At 44.1% G+C, this 15,190-nt stretch overlaps 1 protein-coding gene across 10 annotated transcripts in view; it reads right to left on the bottom strand.

The window, feature by feature from the left end:
- The window catches only part of HDAC5 (histone deacetylase 5), a 2,156,790-nt gene that overhangs the window by 1,183,367 nt on the left and 958,233 nt on the right, over nucleotides 1-15,190 (bottom strand). For all 10 annotated transcript variants that reach the window (XM_069634322.1, XM_069634324.1, XM_069634323.1 and 7 more), the window contains one exon: nucleotides 14,668-14,927. In XM_069634322.1, the coding sequence (XP_069490423.1) occupies nucleotides 14,668-14,927 (260 nt within the window). The remainder of the gene's footprint in view (nucleotides 1-14,667; nucleotides 14,928-15,190) is intronic.

Here is a 15,190-nt window from a genome sequence, read left to right as displayed (position 1 = left end):
CTAGCACCCTGGGCAGAAAAAAACAATCTGAGGGACCTCGATGCGTGAGGGATTTTGGGTACACGTCACGTTAGGGATAGTGTTAAAGGAACGTCCATGTCGATGTCCCCTTTTGATTCTCGAAAGACAAGATGCAATACTCTGCGGTTACCACTGGATGTCGGACTATATGTACAGCATGTGATTCTAAGCAGATTAACAAGCATCAGAACTTCAATTATCAGAAAAAGGTGGTCTGGGTGTGCCAGATTTTTGAAAATTACCATTGGGTGTTTGGAGCATGACATCCACAAAATTCATGGGATACCTGGACACAAGCTGAGACTAGTAGGTGTACTCCATTAACACTCACAGCTTTACTGACATCGGAAGACAAAGTAGGATGCTGAACATATGCACAAACAAAATGTATAAGGGCATGCTGGAAAGGACTAATGAAAAAAACTAAAAAGTATGTTTCTAGCTCTAGTAGCACTTCTTTGTGGTTGAATCCAGACATTAAACTAGGAGGGAAAACGCTATTATGGCCAAACTGGCTACTGTGTGGAATACAATGGTTGGGAGATCTATTTGAGTATAAAAAATTGATTTGTTTCAAAAGATTAACTGAAGAAAAGGTTTTATAGACTGCACAATAGGGGAATACAGGAAACTGAAGGCGGCAGCGGAGAAAAGGATTCCAGAGAAAAGAAAAGACTGGCCTGAATAGTTGCAAGACTCTAAATCTGATGGTGTCATGCCTGTGCCATGGGCGCATCCATTTGCGCTCAATATGGACTATTTGTTTATCATTTATTTACAACAGACTCTTGGATCAATCTATATTTACTTTGGGAACTTTATTTCCCATTTGCGAGACTTTGGTGCTTTATTATTTTTTCCAACAAACTATGCATACCACAATGCACTTGGTTATAAGCATCGATTCCTGGCTGTTCCTATAGGTCATCAAAGGAACTACACCCCCAGAAGCCCTAGGGATTGGCTCTGCTTCCACCAACTCAGGAACAGAGAGGGATGTGGCCGATTGTCTGCAGGTGTGCTTAGCCAGGTGCAACCAATTAGCCTGCCTCTGTGCTGGGCTAGGCAGTACAAAAGGCTGCTGCCTGCAGTGGCTCAGCCTCTTGTATTGAGAGACCTTCCTCCACCTTTCGTGTCTTCTACGGATCTTTGTATGCTGTTTACCATCACTCCTGCTTGGACCCTGCCTTGCAGCTTGCTACACCCTGCTGCCTACAGCCCTAGCCTTCTGGGCTCCCTGCCTCAGTCCAGCTCCTCTGGGCTTCCTGCCTTGCAGCCTGTTACTCTTCGCTGCCTACAGCCATAGCCTTCCAGGCTCTCTTCCTCACAGCCCTGCTCCTCCGGGCTCTCCACATTGCAGCCGATCACGCTCTGCTGCCTTCCAGCCTCCGTCCTTGCCCTGCCGGGCTCTCCACATTGCAGCCGATCACGCTCTGCTGCCTTCCAGCCTCCGCCCTTGCCCTACCGGGCTTTCTACATTGCAGCTGATCACGCTCTGCTGCCTTCCAGCCTCCGCCCTTGCCCTGCCGGGCTCTCCACATTGCAGCCGATCACGCTCTGCTGCCTTCCAGCCTCCGTCCTTGCCCTGCCGGGCTCTCCACATTGCAGCCGATCACGCTCTGCTGCCTTCCAGCCTCCGCCCTTGCCCTACCAGGCTTTCTACATTGCAGCTGATCACGCTCTGCTGCCTTCCAGCCTCCGCCCTTGCCCTGCCGGGCTCTCCACATTGCAGACGATCACGCTCTGCTGCCTTCCAGCCTCGGCCCTTGCCCTACCGGGCTTTCTACATTGCAGCTGATCACGCTCTGCTGCTTTCCAGTCTCAGCCCTTGTCCTCTGGGCTCCCTGCTCTGCAGCCTGCCTCCCTCCGGCTGCCTACAGCCCTCGTCCTCTGGGCTTCCTACTTTGCAGCTGATCACGCTCCGCTGCTTACTACCTACCTTTTTCCGCTGGGTTCTCGGCCTAGCAGCCCTCTACAGTCCTCTGCAACCTTCTACGGTCAGCGGCCCTGCCCCTCAGGGCTCACTCCTTGCTGCCCGGCCCTTCTGGGTTCCTTGCCGTGCAGCTTGCTTTACTCTGCTGCCCTAAGCCCTTTCCCTCTGGGCTCTCTACCTTACAGCCCTACTCCTGTGGGCTTGCTCATTGCTTTTCTGCTCCTCTGAGCTCTCAACCTTGTTCCTTACTGTCCTCTGCTATCCTATCCTGTTACACGACTTTCCCTTCATTTCCTTCTGCTAGTTTGCTATCAACCTCCTTTTCCTGGATTTGTCTGTAAGTATCTTCTCTTGTCCTGTTTGTAGACCATTTTGTACAGAGCTTGTCTGTTGGTTGCCATCAGTCAACCTCTGCCCCTTCCCTTGTCTCGTTTCTACATTACAGACACCCATAGCTGCTGTTCCAAGTCATGAGCAAACAGCGTGGGCCTCTGTTATACCAAACTGTGCAGAAGGCTTGAGTATTTCCTAAGGTTCGTGGAATACTCTTTTCCTATATCTGCATACACCCCAAGAGGGAATTCATTCTGTACCTTTCCTTGCTACCCTTGCCTACTCTTCGTTCTCTTTCCTTTCAGCTGTGTGTGTGCGCTTCTCTGTCCACTTTATTTAGGCACAACCACCCAAACCCTTTTTGGGTGTCCTGTGCCACTCTTAATAGAGTGCCATCCCTGACAGATGGTCACATAGACTCTAAGGTTTACAAACATTTGGAACAATACAACATTTGGAACAATACATAGAATCAAATAAAGAGTTACTGGGCAAATGGTCAGAATTGATAGGATCCTCCGATCCTATCAATAAGTGAGCGCAGGTGGATGAATTTATGTAAGAACATGGCATTACCATCATTGAATTTGGGTGAAAGAAGTAGACCAATCAAAATCGTGAACAGAGTATTCTGGACTCCGCAAAAAACGTATGCAAGAGGATTGATTCAATCAATCGGAGGCCTGTTGGAGGGTAAACATAATGTGGGTAATTTTGAGCACATGATCTGGGAATGCAACAAGTTACGGCACTGTTGGGGAGAGGCTACATCAAGAAAGAACAAGGTTATGATGCTAGATGAAGACTATGATTACACCAGTATTATTCTAGGGGAGGAGGATCTGGTGGAGGATCTCTCTTTCCCCCAACGCTGTTGGTTTTTCAGGGCTTCGAATTCTGCAAAAAGAATTATTCAAAGGAAATGGAAAAGTGAGTAAAGGCCAGATGTGTCAGATTGGATGTTGGGCTTGCAAAAAGCGTCGACGATGGAGAGACTTATCCTTTACAAAGGCAAGAAAATAAGTTTGTATGAACAAATATGGGAAAGGTTTGTAGAATTGTGAATTATTAGTTTAAATACAATGTTGCTGTATGATCTATTGCAACGATTTGCCAATGTTACATGGCCCAATTGTGAAGAAATGAACTTTAATTTTTATGTATATATGTTTGAGATTGATTGTTCATGTTATTTTTTTTCTTTATGGTTATAAATTCAATAAATATGTAAATACAACAACAAAAAAGGACTGATCTTGTCAGTGCCATTTTTTCTCCTCATTTTACTGGCGAAGCTACCTCATTTGGCCTGGTAACGTGTTTTTTCGGTGCCCTGCATTACAAGAGCAGGTTTAAACCTAGTACACACTTGGACGGCCGTTTAACTGCCTTAGGTTTACAAAGCCAATCTCGGTTTTTGACCTGTAGGATTTCCAAGGCCATATTACCCGTTGCACTTGTTTTGGCAGCCGTCTGGATGTCAGGACTCATTGTCCGATACTTTACCTGTTTTTGTTTAATTACCTTCACCATATGGACACCAGATAATTCCTATTGAGCATGCTTTGTAGCAGGCTCTTCGGAGATTGGGGCAAGCCGATTCTTTTGGGTTTCTTTCTTTACAGTTACAGAAGTGTCAAGTATAAACCAATTGCTCCCCTTCTCCCACTGGCACCATCTCGATAATGTCCTCTTGCTGCTCTGGCTCGTACTGATAGGACTGCAACTGCATGGTGTATGCAGCCTAGTGCTGAATGCATCTGGACTTCACATTTTTTTAATTTAGCTTTTTACAAGCCAAGTATGCAGCGTCCAAGTGACAGCAGGTATAACACAGTAACACACCCTGGGGGTGTCCAACCAGGGGAATAGGTTGTTGCACTTAGGGCAACATTTCAATGGTATTATCCATGTGGAAACACAGGGTCAATCGGATGGGAACCAAAATAACAGATTGGATCATACTCTACATTTTAAAGCGTATACAGCCTGTCCTTCGCATGCAAAGCAATACTTCAGAGAAGGCCGGACTGAGCTCCGAGACGAGAACAAGACTGTGTTGTCCTTTGATATCGATCAAAGAGTATGCAACGCCCAGATGTCACGTCCTAAAAATTAAAGTGGGGGTCTCATCAATAAACGCAATGGGGTGTGACGTTTCCAGAAATTAACATTACAGGACGAATGGCATTTGCCTTTCATAATATCAACACACACAAAACCAAGAGGATTTTTCTTCTAATAGTGTTTTTGAAAACGTTAAAAGGTGTGCATGCTTCTAAACTCCAAGTACCAATACAAATGCTTTCCCTGGAACTTGCATTACTGAAATGAGACATTTCAACTTTAGTTGTTTGTTATTTTTTCATCAGGTTAAATAGTGCAGTGGTGAAGTGTCTGGCCTGCAAAACGGATGACTACAGTTCGATCCCGGAGTGTGGCTTTAATTCATAAATTCAAAGAGGACCTTCAATGTTTCTCATTGCTTGCGTCACATCTAGATAGTAATGCGAATGTTACAACACTTAAATGAAACTGTGAATGATGACAAGTGCAACACCTGAATGGAATCATGATCACTAGCCTACCTCACATCTACACAGAATATTAAAAATTAGCAACTGCCACACCCAAATAGGAATAGTGAAGGATAGCAAGAATCACACCCAGACATAATTACAAGGACAGCGATGCCAACTAACCAATCCACTAACAATTTCTTCCCTCTGCATACACCTCTCAAACTCTAACCAAACACAACCACAAGTCTAAAACGCAGCAATCCGCACAAACTTCACTACACTGTAACAACAAAACACACCACACAGACTTGCACAACAGCACACGACTACTACCGACCGTAAAACACCCCAAGCCCAGTTAACGGACCCACCGGGTTGAGGCTGCCAACAGCACATCACTGCCATCTTGCACTTCTTCAGCTCATTCCCACTAACCTACCCCCTCCCTCCCTCTTTCAGAGCCGCCAGAGCGCCAGGGGACCACTCCGGTGGTGATAGTGCACGGTACAAATATCCATTAACATTTTAGCTTGGCGCGTGGGGGGGCCGAGTCCACCCTCTGAAAAAGTGGGTGGACTCCAACCACCCGCGTGTACCCTGGTCTTGAGCCCTGGCAATGCCTCACACGGTGCAGTGAACATTCTCTCTTTCCACTTAGACATCTGTGACCATACCAATGGCGGGAAAAAAAACAAATTCATATAAACCAAGGATAATTGTGGGAGCATGTACACATAGGATAGAATGACAGGAACACCCCCTGTCAACACCTATTTTTATTATCAGAGAAAATAACTTAATACTCCGGACTAAACACTAGATGGCAGAATATGCAAAGCATGTAAATCTAAACAGATTCTCAAACTCCTGAAATATATACTGCAAAGGTTTAATTGGAAGGCATGTCAAATCACTGATTCTAGAGCGCAATACTGCATTGGGCAATGCCTACACAATTTCATTTCCCCTATACACGGGACCACGTATCCTTTTTGTCCTTCATGGCCCATCTAAGCACCAATCCAAATAGTTTGCTGTGGTTCTATGAACCACGCTCACAAGGATTTTTATTATTATTTATTTAATGTGATTTAGCTTAAGTAAATTAAACTTTACACATATCAAAAACAAACAGACAATATATAATCCAAATTAAATAAAATAGAGTACACAATATCACGATATATACTTCTACACGTCATCACGCAGTTATCTAAATGTAAAATTAAATACCTTTCTGGATCAACCACAGAAAATGTTTAAAAAATAAAAATAAATATGGCCTATGAAAAGTTATACTAGTACTCAATTCAAAGTATCCATGGTCACAATTGGGCTGGTTATATTTGATCACTCATTATAGCAAAGGGCCCAATTTGGATTCAATCCTTGTCCATATATTGTGCAACGCCACTAATAGGCTCATATTCCCAGAGTTTATGCAATATTGCCAAAAGGATCGGTCGCCAATGGTTCCTTCATTATGTACATATTTGGCTAACATTGCCTGGATGATATTGACCAGGACATAGCAATTAGTTAGTAAATGTCTCGCAGTCTCGGGAGTTTCTGCTTGTTTGCAGAGCCGGCAATTTCGATCCTCTGTCAGTATTTTTGCTTTGCCTCCCAAGTTCGTCATGGTAGGGAGTTGTTCCATTCTTAATAAGATAATAAATCGCCTGAGTCGAGTTGCTGGACATAGATTTAAATATGCCTGAGGCTTCATAAAATCAAAGTGTCGATGGTGGACAAACTGATATCTCTTAAGCTTGCTCAAATGGGCATAATTTTCTAGCCAGTCCCATAAGGCTACCCGCTTGTAAAGTGCATTTTGCACTGCTTTCGAGTAGTTAGTTCCTCATCATGGGTTCATACAATGAGCTAGTGGTGCAGCTTTTGCCAATTTGTTGTCGGATATTTCTCAATAGTGGGTTAGGAGAGCCGCCAGTTGTCCTAAAAAAAAAAAGTCTGCTCTCTTTTTTAGGACAGTGGCTTTCAAAGAGAGGAGACCAAGTTCAAGTCGTATCAGGGCCATTGGCACTCCGGGCGGTAACCCCAAGATTCGACCCCAACATTTTCCTTCGATAACTTGGAGCCAAGCCAAGTCCGATGACCATAGTGCCTGTAAACTGTAGGTGATCATTGGGGAGAACACTTGGATATATAAATGTCGTATGGCCCACATTGTAAATCCCCCCTGTTTATAGGAGAAACTAGCCATAAGAGCAGACACTTGAACGGCTTTGGTTATACGCGTTTGTCTACATGCATTATAGTCACCAAAAGGTTCGAATTCAATCCCCAGATATCGGTAACATGGTGTATATGCTATGCTCGTGTTACCTACCATGAGTTTAACCCGACTGACTCTTTTGCGCGTGTATCTGATGACCTTGATTTTATCAAGGTTAATTGTCATCCAGTTATTATTGGCATACTCCCATAATGCTATGGCTGATCTTCTAAGGCCACTTATGGTATTATCCAGCAGAACCAAGTCATCTGCATAAGCTACCACAGCACAGTGAGAATCTCCAATTTTAGGGGGGCAGTTGTTAGCAGCCTTGATTGTGGCTGGTATTTCATGCACGTATAAATTATATACCAATGGAGCAGTGACACACCCTTGTTTAACTCCCCTGTTTTGGTAAACCATATTTGTCAGATGCCCTTCCTGATCTAATTTGAGCCTGACCGTAGTATTATGATGGAGGAGTCTAAGATAGTATAATAGTCCCTTAGGGCACCCAATGGATTCTAATTTAAGCCACAGCCTATCTCTGGGAATGGAATCAAATGCCGCCTTAAAGTCAATATACAGTGCGTATAGTGGAGGCTGTTCCTTAGTGAGTGCTCTAGTGCGTAAGATGTCCATCACAGCAAAATTGTGTGTCGTGGAATATTCTTGTCTAAATCCACACTGAAATTTGCACAGAATGTTGGTGTTGTCCGCCCATTTCTGTATTTCACTCAGTAACAAAGAGGCAAATAGTTTTCCCGTTGCATCTAGAATAGATGATAACCTATAGTTATTAGGATCTAATCTACTTCCCTTTTTATAAATAGGGACGAGTATTGCAGATTTCCAGGAGTCGAGGATAATTCCTTGTTCTAATATCTTATTGAACAGGATAGCTAATACGTTAGCCCAAAATTCAGGATAATTCTTAATGACAACATTAGCCAACCCATTCGGGCCAGGTGCTCTTGAAGATTTGAGCTCTTTAATTTTCGCCAATATAGCTTCCGATGAAACATCAAAAGGGCGATACGTCTGCGCTTCACTGTTAATATTGGTCTTGTCCGGTTGTAATACAGAGTTGCGATCGTTCAGATATTTCTTCCCATTCAGCTCTGCTTATTGGATTATCCAGTGAGCTTTTACTTTTGCCTCTTGAGTCACTTAATAGTGACCAAATACTTCGCGAATTTTTAGAGCAGATCGTTTGGACTAAATTTTGGTGAGCGCGGTTTCTTACCACCCTTTTGATGTTCCTAATGATAGTCCTGTATCTATTTTTTATTTTCCTTGCTAGTGCATCATATTGTGAAATGGGTAAATTCTGTGCCTTAATTAGGCGGAGATTGGCTCTTAGGCCCCTCTTGGCATCTCTAATCTCACTATTGAACGGCTGTACATTTCCTTTCACTTTAATCATAGATCTACTAGTAGAAGTGGCATGTTTAATAGAAAAGGCCGCCATCCACTTCTCAAATGAGTTTAATGGACATGGTGTGAAGGTCATGCAGCCTACAGATATCATCGTCAAGTAAGGCTTTAGTGGCCCGACTGATGTTATTGTCTGACCAATTTATTCTATTCCCTGCCTGGTTTACCTTAATTGACCCTATATTGCTCTGCACACAACTGTCCCACCCAATGTTGAAGGTACATCGGAGGAAAACATGATCACTCCAGTTGTTAAATATCGCTACCATATCAGTAACTAGTTGTAACATTTTGGGACATAGAAAAATGTAATCCAAAGTACTAGCTGCTGTGCCGTTTGTCCATGTCTGTTTACCAGGTGTGTCTCCAGGGGTGCGGCCGTTGATCATTTCAAGTTCCCAACCATCGAACAGCCGTAGCCAACCCATCCCCTCAATATCCTGTTTTTTATGCATCATTGTGCATTTATTATTCAGCTTGGGGTTCGAAGAAGAAATTTCTGCCCCTGTCATATGACAGTTAAAGTCACAAAGCACTATCACTGTGGAGTGCCCAAATTCAATTGACCAAGATGTCATTAGTTCCTGCAGTGCTTCATGGATCAATTCCCTTTTTTCTGCTCCTGGTGGATTGTATACATTGACTAGAAGACATTTTTCTGGTGTACATTCATGTCCCAGCTCCACTTCAACTACAATAATGTAGTTTTCTTGCTGACAATTGACCCGACTTGAGGCCAATGAATTGGTGACGCCAATTAAGAGGCCGCCCGATGGACGAATTAGCAAAAGATTGATGCACCACATACCCATCAAACATCAGAGAGTCAGTCGCCCAGGTTTCTTGCAAACAGAAGCAGTTATGTTTAGCCAAGATGATTGCCGATCCTTCCGCTCTCAGCAAATGGGAGAAGCCTCTGCAATTCCATGAGAGGATAGTAAATGTTCAGTTATTGGCTACCACACCCAGAAGAGAGTCCAACAACCTTTTTAAAGTTTGCTGAAGTTCCACAATATCCACTTGCTTCCCCTTCCATAGCAGTAGAGGATACTAAAGGTTTAGGAGAAAATACCGGCTCCTCTGATACTGCATTGGGATCAGCCTCATTCAAATCAATGTCAATGTCCACTAGCCTCAGGTCATCTTTATATTTTCGAATGATCTTAGCTGTGGATGCAAATTTGCAATGTAGCGCAGAGACATACTGGTTTGGACCCTTAAGTGGCTCGACAAATAGAAAATCGTCGGATGTGAGGACTCGAAGTTCCGGAACCGAGTTAAACCTCACCAGTAATTCGGATCGTGCTAGCCATTTGTTTTTACCACTCTGGTAAAGGTTCTTAATAAGACGCACACGATTGTTGGATGGCTCTATACTCTCATCCGGCAATATTGGAGTTGTCCTTATTGATTTGTCACCTATATCTGACGATTTTGCTGATTAAACAGGCGTATGAAACGCACTTTATTCTTCACTGTTGTCTGGGATATCTAACAGTTCATCATCTTCAACCAGGTCAGTTGGCTTTGCTTGTTCCTTGAGCAGCCAGCTTGTTAGGTGGCCCTTGATTGGAGCAATCTTTTTCCTGGCTTTGGCTGCTCTCTTCCTGGCCTTTTTGGACTGCATTACAGGTGATGACACATCTGGCTCCAATGTTGGTTGCGTGCTAGCTTTAGTGTTCTTTAGTGCTTTCTTTGCCAGTCGATGCTGTTTCCGGGTGAAGTAGACCAAAGGGCTTTGTTCACGATCCGGGGGGGTCTCGTTGATTTGTTGTTCATTAGTGTCCTCTACCGTTTGGATGGCTTCCGATAAATTAACATCAGCCTCTTCACGTTTGTATTCTGGCTTATCCTGAATCTGCGTACAGGTAATCGTATTAACCAAAATTCTAGCTGACATTTGCAGCAGGATTTTAAGGGCAAATTGTATAGATGCCACTGAAGACTGTAGCTCCGCAATCTCGTTAGCCATAGGTACCGAACAGTTCGACTCCTGCGGTTCTTTCTCTGGCCCATCTTCCATTGAAGTCAAAACCAGGTTAGGGGAAGCAGATAGGCGACCGAAACTACCCAAGGGGTTCGGTTGCTCCGACCCTACACCTGGATAGTTCTCAGCCTGAGGCAGGGTACAGTTTTCTGCTGACAGTGGAATTTGTGACAGCATTCCTTTTTGGATATTTGAACATAGCTCCAGTAATGAGTTATTATCAATGTCCTCGTAATTGCTCGAGCTCATTAAGCCATTGACACAGGGTCCAGGAGCGGCAATCTATTCAATGCTGGTGGTAGTAATGTCCACTGGAAGGGACGTAGGGTTCGGAGGAAAAAAAACCATAATCATGGCTTGGCCAGTAGGAATGGGATTTTTAGGTTCCTTTTTTGACCTTATGAAGGTTACCGGGAGAATCAAATCTGCGCTCGCCTTGCAGGATTGTTTTCTGGTTTTGCGCAAGTTGTATTTGGTCTGCACCACGCCCTTTCCTGGGGACATTGCCAATTCGCTAGTGGAGGCCTTAATGTCTAAGTCCACTTCCCTCTCCACGCGCCTCAGGTAGCGACTTGTTATAGTGGGTCGGATCTTACTATTAATCAGGGGTAGACATGAAAATATTTCGAACACCTTCTTATTGAAGAAGATCAAATTGTGTTGTTGGTTAATAAACCCACAGTAGTTCCGTGGTAACCCAAACTCAGTGCCACCAAGGGCTCTTTATCCTAATTAAAGAGGATTGCTGGATAAAAGGCACTTGGCCAGTAGTCTCCTGAAAATGTGTTAGACAATACCCAGGTGCTTTCACAAATAGTTTAAGAGGCAAATCATGGTAGTCCCGGAACAATCTGGTCTGTCGCTGTTCCCACGAGATTAATGTCTACTTTATTAGACAAACTACCAAATGGTACAAATGGGAGCAGTGGAGGTAATGCGGCAATTTCAGAATAGAGGTAGACAGGAAAAACCTCCTACTCCCTTTTCGTACTGCAGTCCCCTGTATTCCCGCCTCTTCGTGAACCAGCCTGCCTACTAAGCCCTCAATCTGCCAGCCGGCAGTTGTCAGCTGCCAATTACCTGATTAGAAGTTAGTGGCTTTCTCAGAGTGCAGCAACACTCGGCAACACTCGAGCCCATATGTAGTAGGCAGCAACAGGCAGGCAAGGAAAGGTAGGGAAAGGCAGGGAAAGGCAGGGAAAGGCGGGCTGCGGATGTTCAAGGCCACGCCTCCCGCGCTCCCCAAACAGTACGAGGCCCTGGCGTACCAAAGGCAGTGGCACTCGCCGCTTTCCCGCGAGGCAGTTTTTCTCAACTCGGCTTGTCAAGCTCGTCCGGCAGGTTCCACAGCTGGGCCTTCTCCTTCGCGCGATTATAGGAAAGGTCCTAGGCGCGACCTCTCCTGCACGTCAAGCCGCACCAGATTTCGGAGCTCACGTTCACCAAGCAGAGCATCCGTGATCTGGCCGCTTCCGACGTATCCCGTTTTTTAGGATTTTTAGATCTTACTCAATGAGGCACACCTATCTGCTAAACTTGCTTTCTGTAACTTGACCTCTTAATTTTTCAACTTGTCAAGTCAGTCCCAGGTGCCCACTGAGGGCATTGTTCCCTCTGCTGTCCTCTTCCTGCATGGTTTGCAGCAGACTGTGCCCCATCATTATGTCAGTAGACATCAGCTTACATTAGTCATCGTGAGTGGTAAGTAATAGTGTTTCTCTGCAAAGTCTAGCAATTTTTTTTTTACCATCCATTTCGTAGTATATCAAAAATGTTGCATTGTCACTACTGCACATAGGGAACACAGTACATCGGGATAGCCGTGTTTAGCTTCATTTACGTCAACTGGAAAGATTGGAATTATATAAATCCACACCTCTACAAAAGATGCAACAGTGTCGGAGTAGTTAAGAAAGCTTAAACATTATGTGGCATAGTGTTAAGCCAAACAGAAATGAGTCAAAGTAAAGTTCAAGACCTTTATTAATTTTGTCAAGATGGGTTGTGTAACTGCTATATATTCTAGGGCAATGGCAACAAATATAAGGGACAGTTAGGTAAATGTATCTGCATGGCTCAAGTCAATGAGTCACCAGGGTCTAACTAGAGGAACATTAATGTTCCCAGAGCCCTCTAATCTAGTTTAGTTTCAGGTATATATCTCCCAGAACGCTTGATAACCACCTACCAGAAAGTATTGCTTCCCCCTCAGAGTGCTAGGCAGCTCTAGATATGTTAACCCCCTCACCACGGGTCACACTCGCGGTTTAGTATCAATACCTTCAACAAACTCCTATCAGCAAGTATTTGTCTCACTTCTTTAGGGGTTTTGTCAGGCTATGATATTCTCACTTTCCACTAAGGGACATTCTTTGCCTTAGACTTGGTTAAATGGTTCTTGTTGTTTTTCCATAACTTAAATAAACCTCCTACAACCACAGACCTAAGCAGTGCAAGGGTTTGTTTTGTGCTTCCTCCTCAGTAGCTCATTTGCGGAGTGGTGACTCCTCTTTGCTTGCTCTTTCCAGTTAGCTATCCTCTTTGGTCTCATTTCTGAAGTGCACTGGGGTAGGTCCCGCAAGTGAAGAACAGTGCACCCTTTCCAATTTAGGACTTGTACCCCTGGATTGGTTAATAGTCCTCTGATTTTCCTCAGCTTGTGATTGTTGATTTGTACTTTTTGCCATAAACATTTTAGGTGCTTTAGCTTGCCATCTATGTATCTGACAGTTCTGATTGGTTTTCTTCTCACTAGCAGTAATTGTGGTTAACTAGCTCTAGCTAGACAGCAGCCAAGGGCTTAAGCGTCTGTCTGACAATTTGAATGGAATTGATACGCCAACCCCACTGTATTGGACTGCCTTTTTAAGGATTCTCTTCTGGACCAAAATGGAACTGAAGCTTGATAAGCATATTTCATTTCTCCATGCAAGCCAGTAAGGAAAGAAAAGCTATGCATTTGAGAGGACTCCTTGATGACGGCAATAGCTGTAGCGTCTCTCCCATGGGCCAGCTTACAATGGACTGTAAACACAGCAACTCAGTGGAGGCGGGGGGGGAGGTAAGGGTGATTGGAAACAGTACTGGCATTGGCTGGATCGATAATGAACCTGTGGGAGATGTTGTACAACACTTAGCCATTGGGATCATGCTAGTAGAGGTAAGGAGGAGGAGCAAGAGGAAGGTCTCTGGAAAACTGCCCATTTACCTCATCCAATTAGAACCTCACCCGATAGTAATGTCTCCCTGGACCGCTAGAGTGCTTTTCAGTCCAAACAGTGTTTTACTCAATGTGCCCATCACATGATCTGCAAAATAGGACTTTAAGAAGGGGGCGGAGGGGCCTCTATAATGTGCAACAACAAAAAGACGGCCTTCCCACACAGTGTTTGCTCACATTTAGTCAACTTGTAAAATGGTTGGAGCACAGAATGTTTCAAATATTAAATTCAGGCACCTGTATTATTCAAGAAAATTTACAAAGTTCTGGTTCAGTGAGGTGATACAATGTCCATATTTCCCCAAAAACTAAGAGCTCATTGTCGATCATGGTGCGAGATTTATGAAGGGTCTTCATTTTTTGAGCCCTCCGATTCCATGTTCGTTTTTATGACCATTCCTTATCAAAAAGGTACTGCATGCATGCCAGACACCAATCTTCCTTGACAATAGCTACCCCCATTTCTATGAAAAATATTAATAACTTCAGTCAACTTTGCTGGTTTGTAACTTCTGAGAACTTGCCACCAAATGCAAAAGTACATTTTTCTTTTTACATAATTAGCTAGGTTTGAGTCAGTCCCACGGTTTGCAAATTGAGAACCGTTCCAGTCTACAAATAAGTCCGAAAACAAATATATACCCAACTGCTCTAAATTCATTAATTGAATGACACCATGGTAGGAACCAAGTGATGGCATAGCAATAATTTGAGGAGAGAAATCAATGCAACAGTCATGAGAGCAGGGGGAAGGGTGGCACTGGAAGAAACTATGTGAAGGGACACGGGTTAGGGAGGTGACTCTGGCTCCTCTCCAGCAAAGATCAAGTAAATTAATCAGTGGAGGATGATTTTACTGATTTATTTTCATTGTGTTTAAAATGCATTCGTTCATTTATTCACTTGATTGAATGTCTATTTCCTAACTTCCATGTCCCTTACACTCAGCCCTGGGTGTTGGGGGGTGGGGGTGAGTCTTACCTTGAGGTGCTTCTGCAGTTGGACCTCATGCTGCCGCGTTAGGTGCTCATGCTGTTTCTGAAACTCTGCAAAGAGGAGCTGTTTTTGGAGTTGCTGCTGCTGCTTAAGGAGAAGCAGCTCATGCTGCAGCTGCTGCTCCCGCACCATAGGGTCCACTCCAGGCACTGACCCCCGCAATTCTGTCCGCAGATCCACCGGGCTAGTGCTGCTGCTGGAAGTGGTTGGCATGGTCACCGCTATCACTGGCTTCACATCAATGGCTGCAAAAAAGAGACACATATCTAACAAAGCTCACTCTAAAAGGCAAGGCACATATCTATAATAGTGGTTAGACAGCATAGATATTTTCATATTCACAGGCCTGCAACATCTATCTTCACAGAACGTCAGCATTAAAAGCACCAGAAGTGGCATGCAATGTTAATTTCACAGTGGAGGTCAGAGCATAATACACTCAGAATACTAGACAACAGCAAAACCTATTTTTAAATAAACATCCCAGTTTGTTTTCCCCTCGCCCCCT

Source organism: Ambystoma mexicanum, chromosome 13 (assembly GCF_040938575.1).
Source record: "Ambystoma mexicanum isolate Mex_15411 chromosome 13, UKY_AmexF1_1, whole genome shotgun sequence".
NCBI lineage: Eukaryota > Metazoa > Chordata > Amphibia > Caudata > Ambystomatidae > Ambystoma > Ambystoma mexicanum.
Note: the sequence above shows the minus strand (reverse complement) of the source record. Positions and strands in the feature narration are given on the sequence as shown.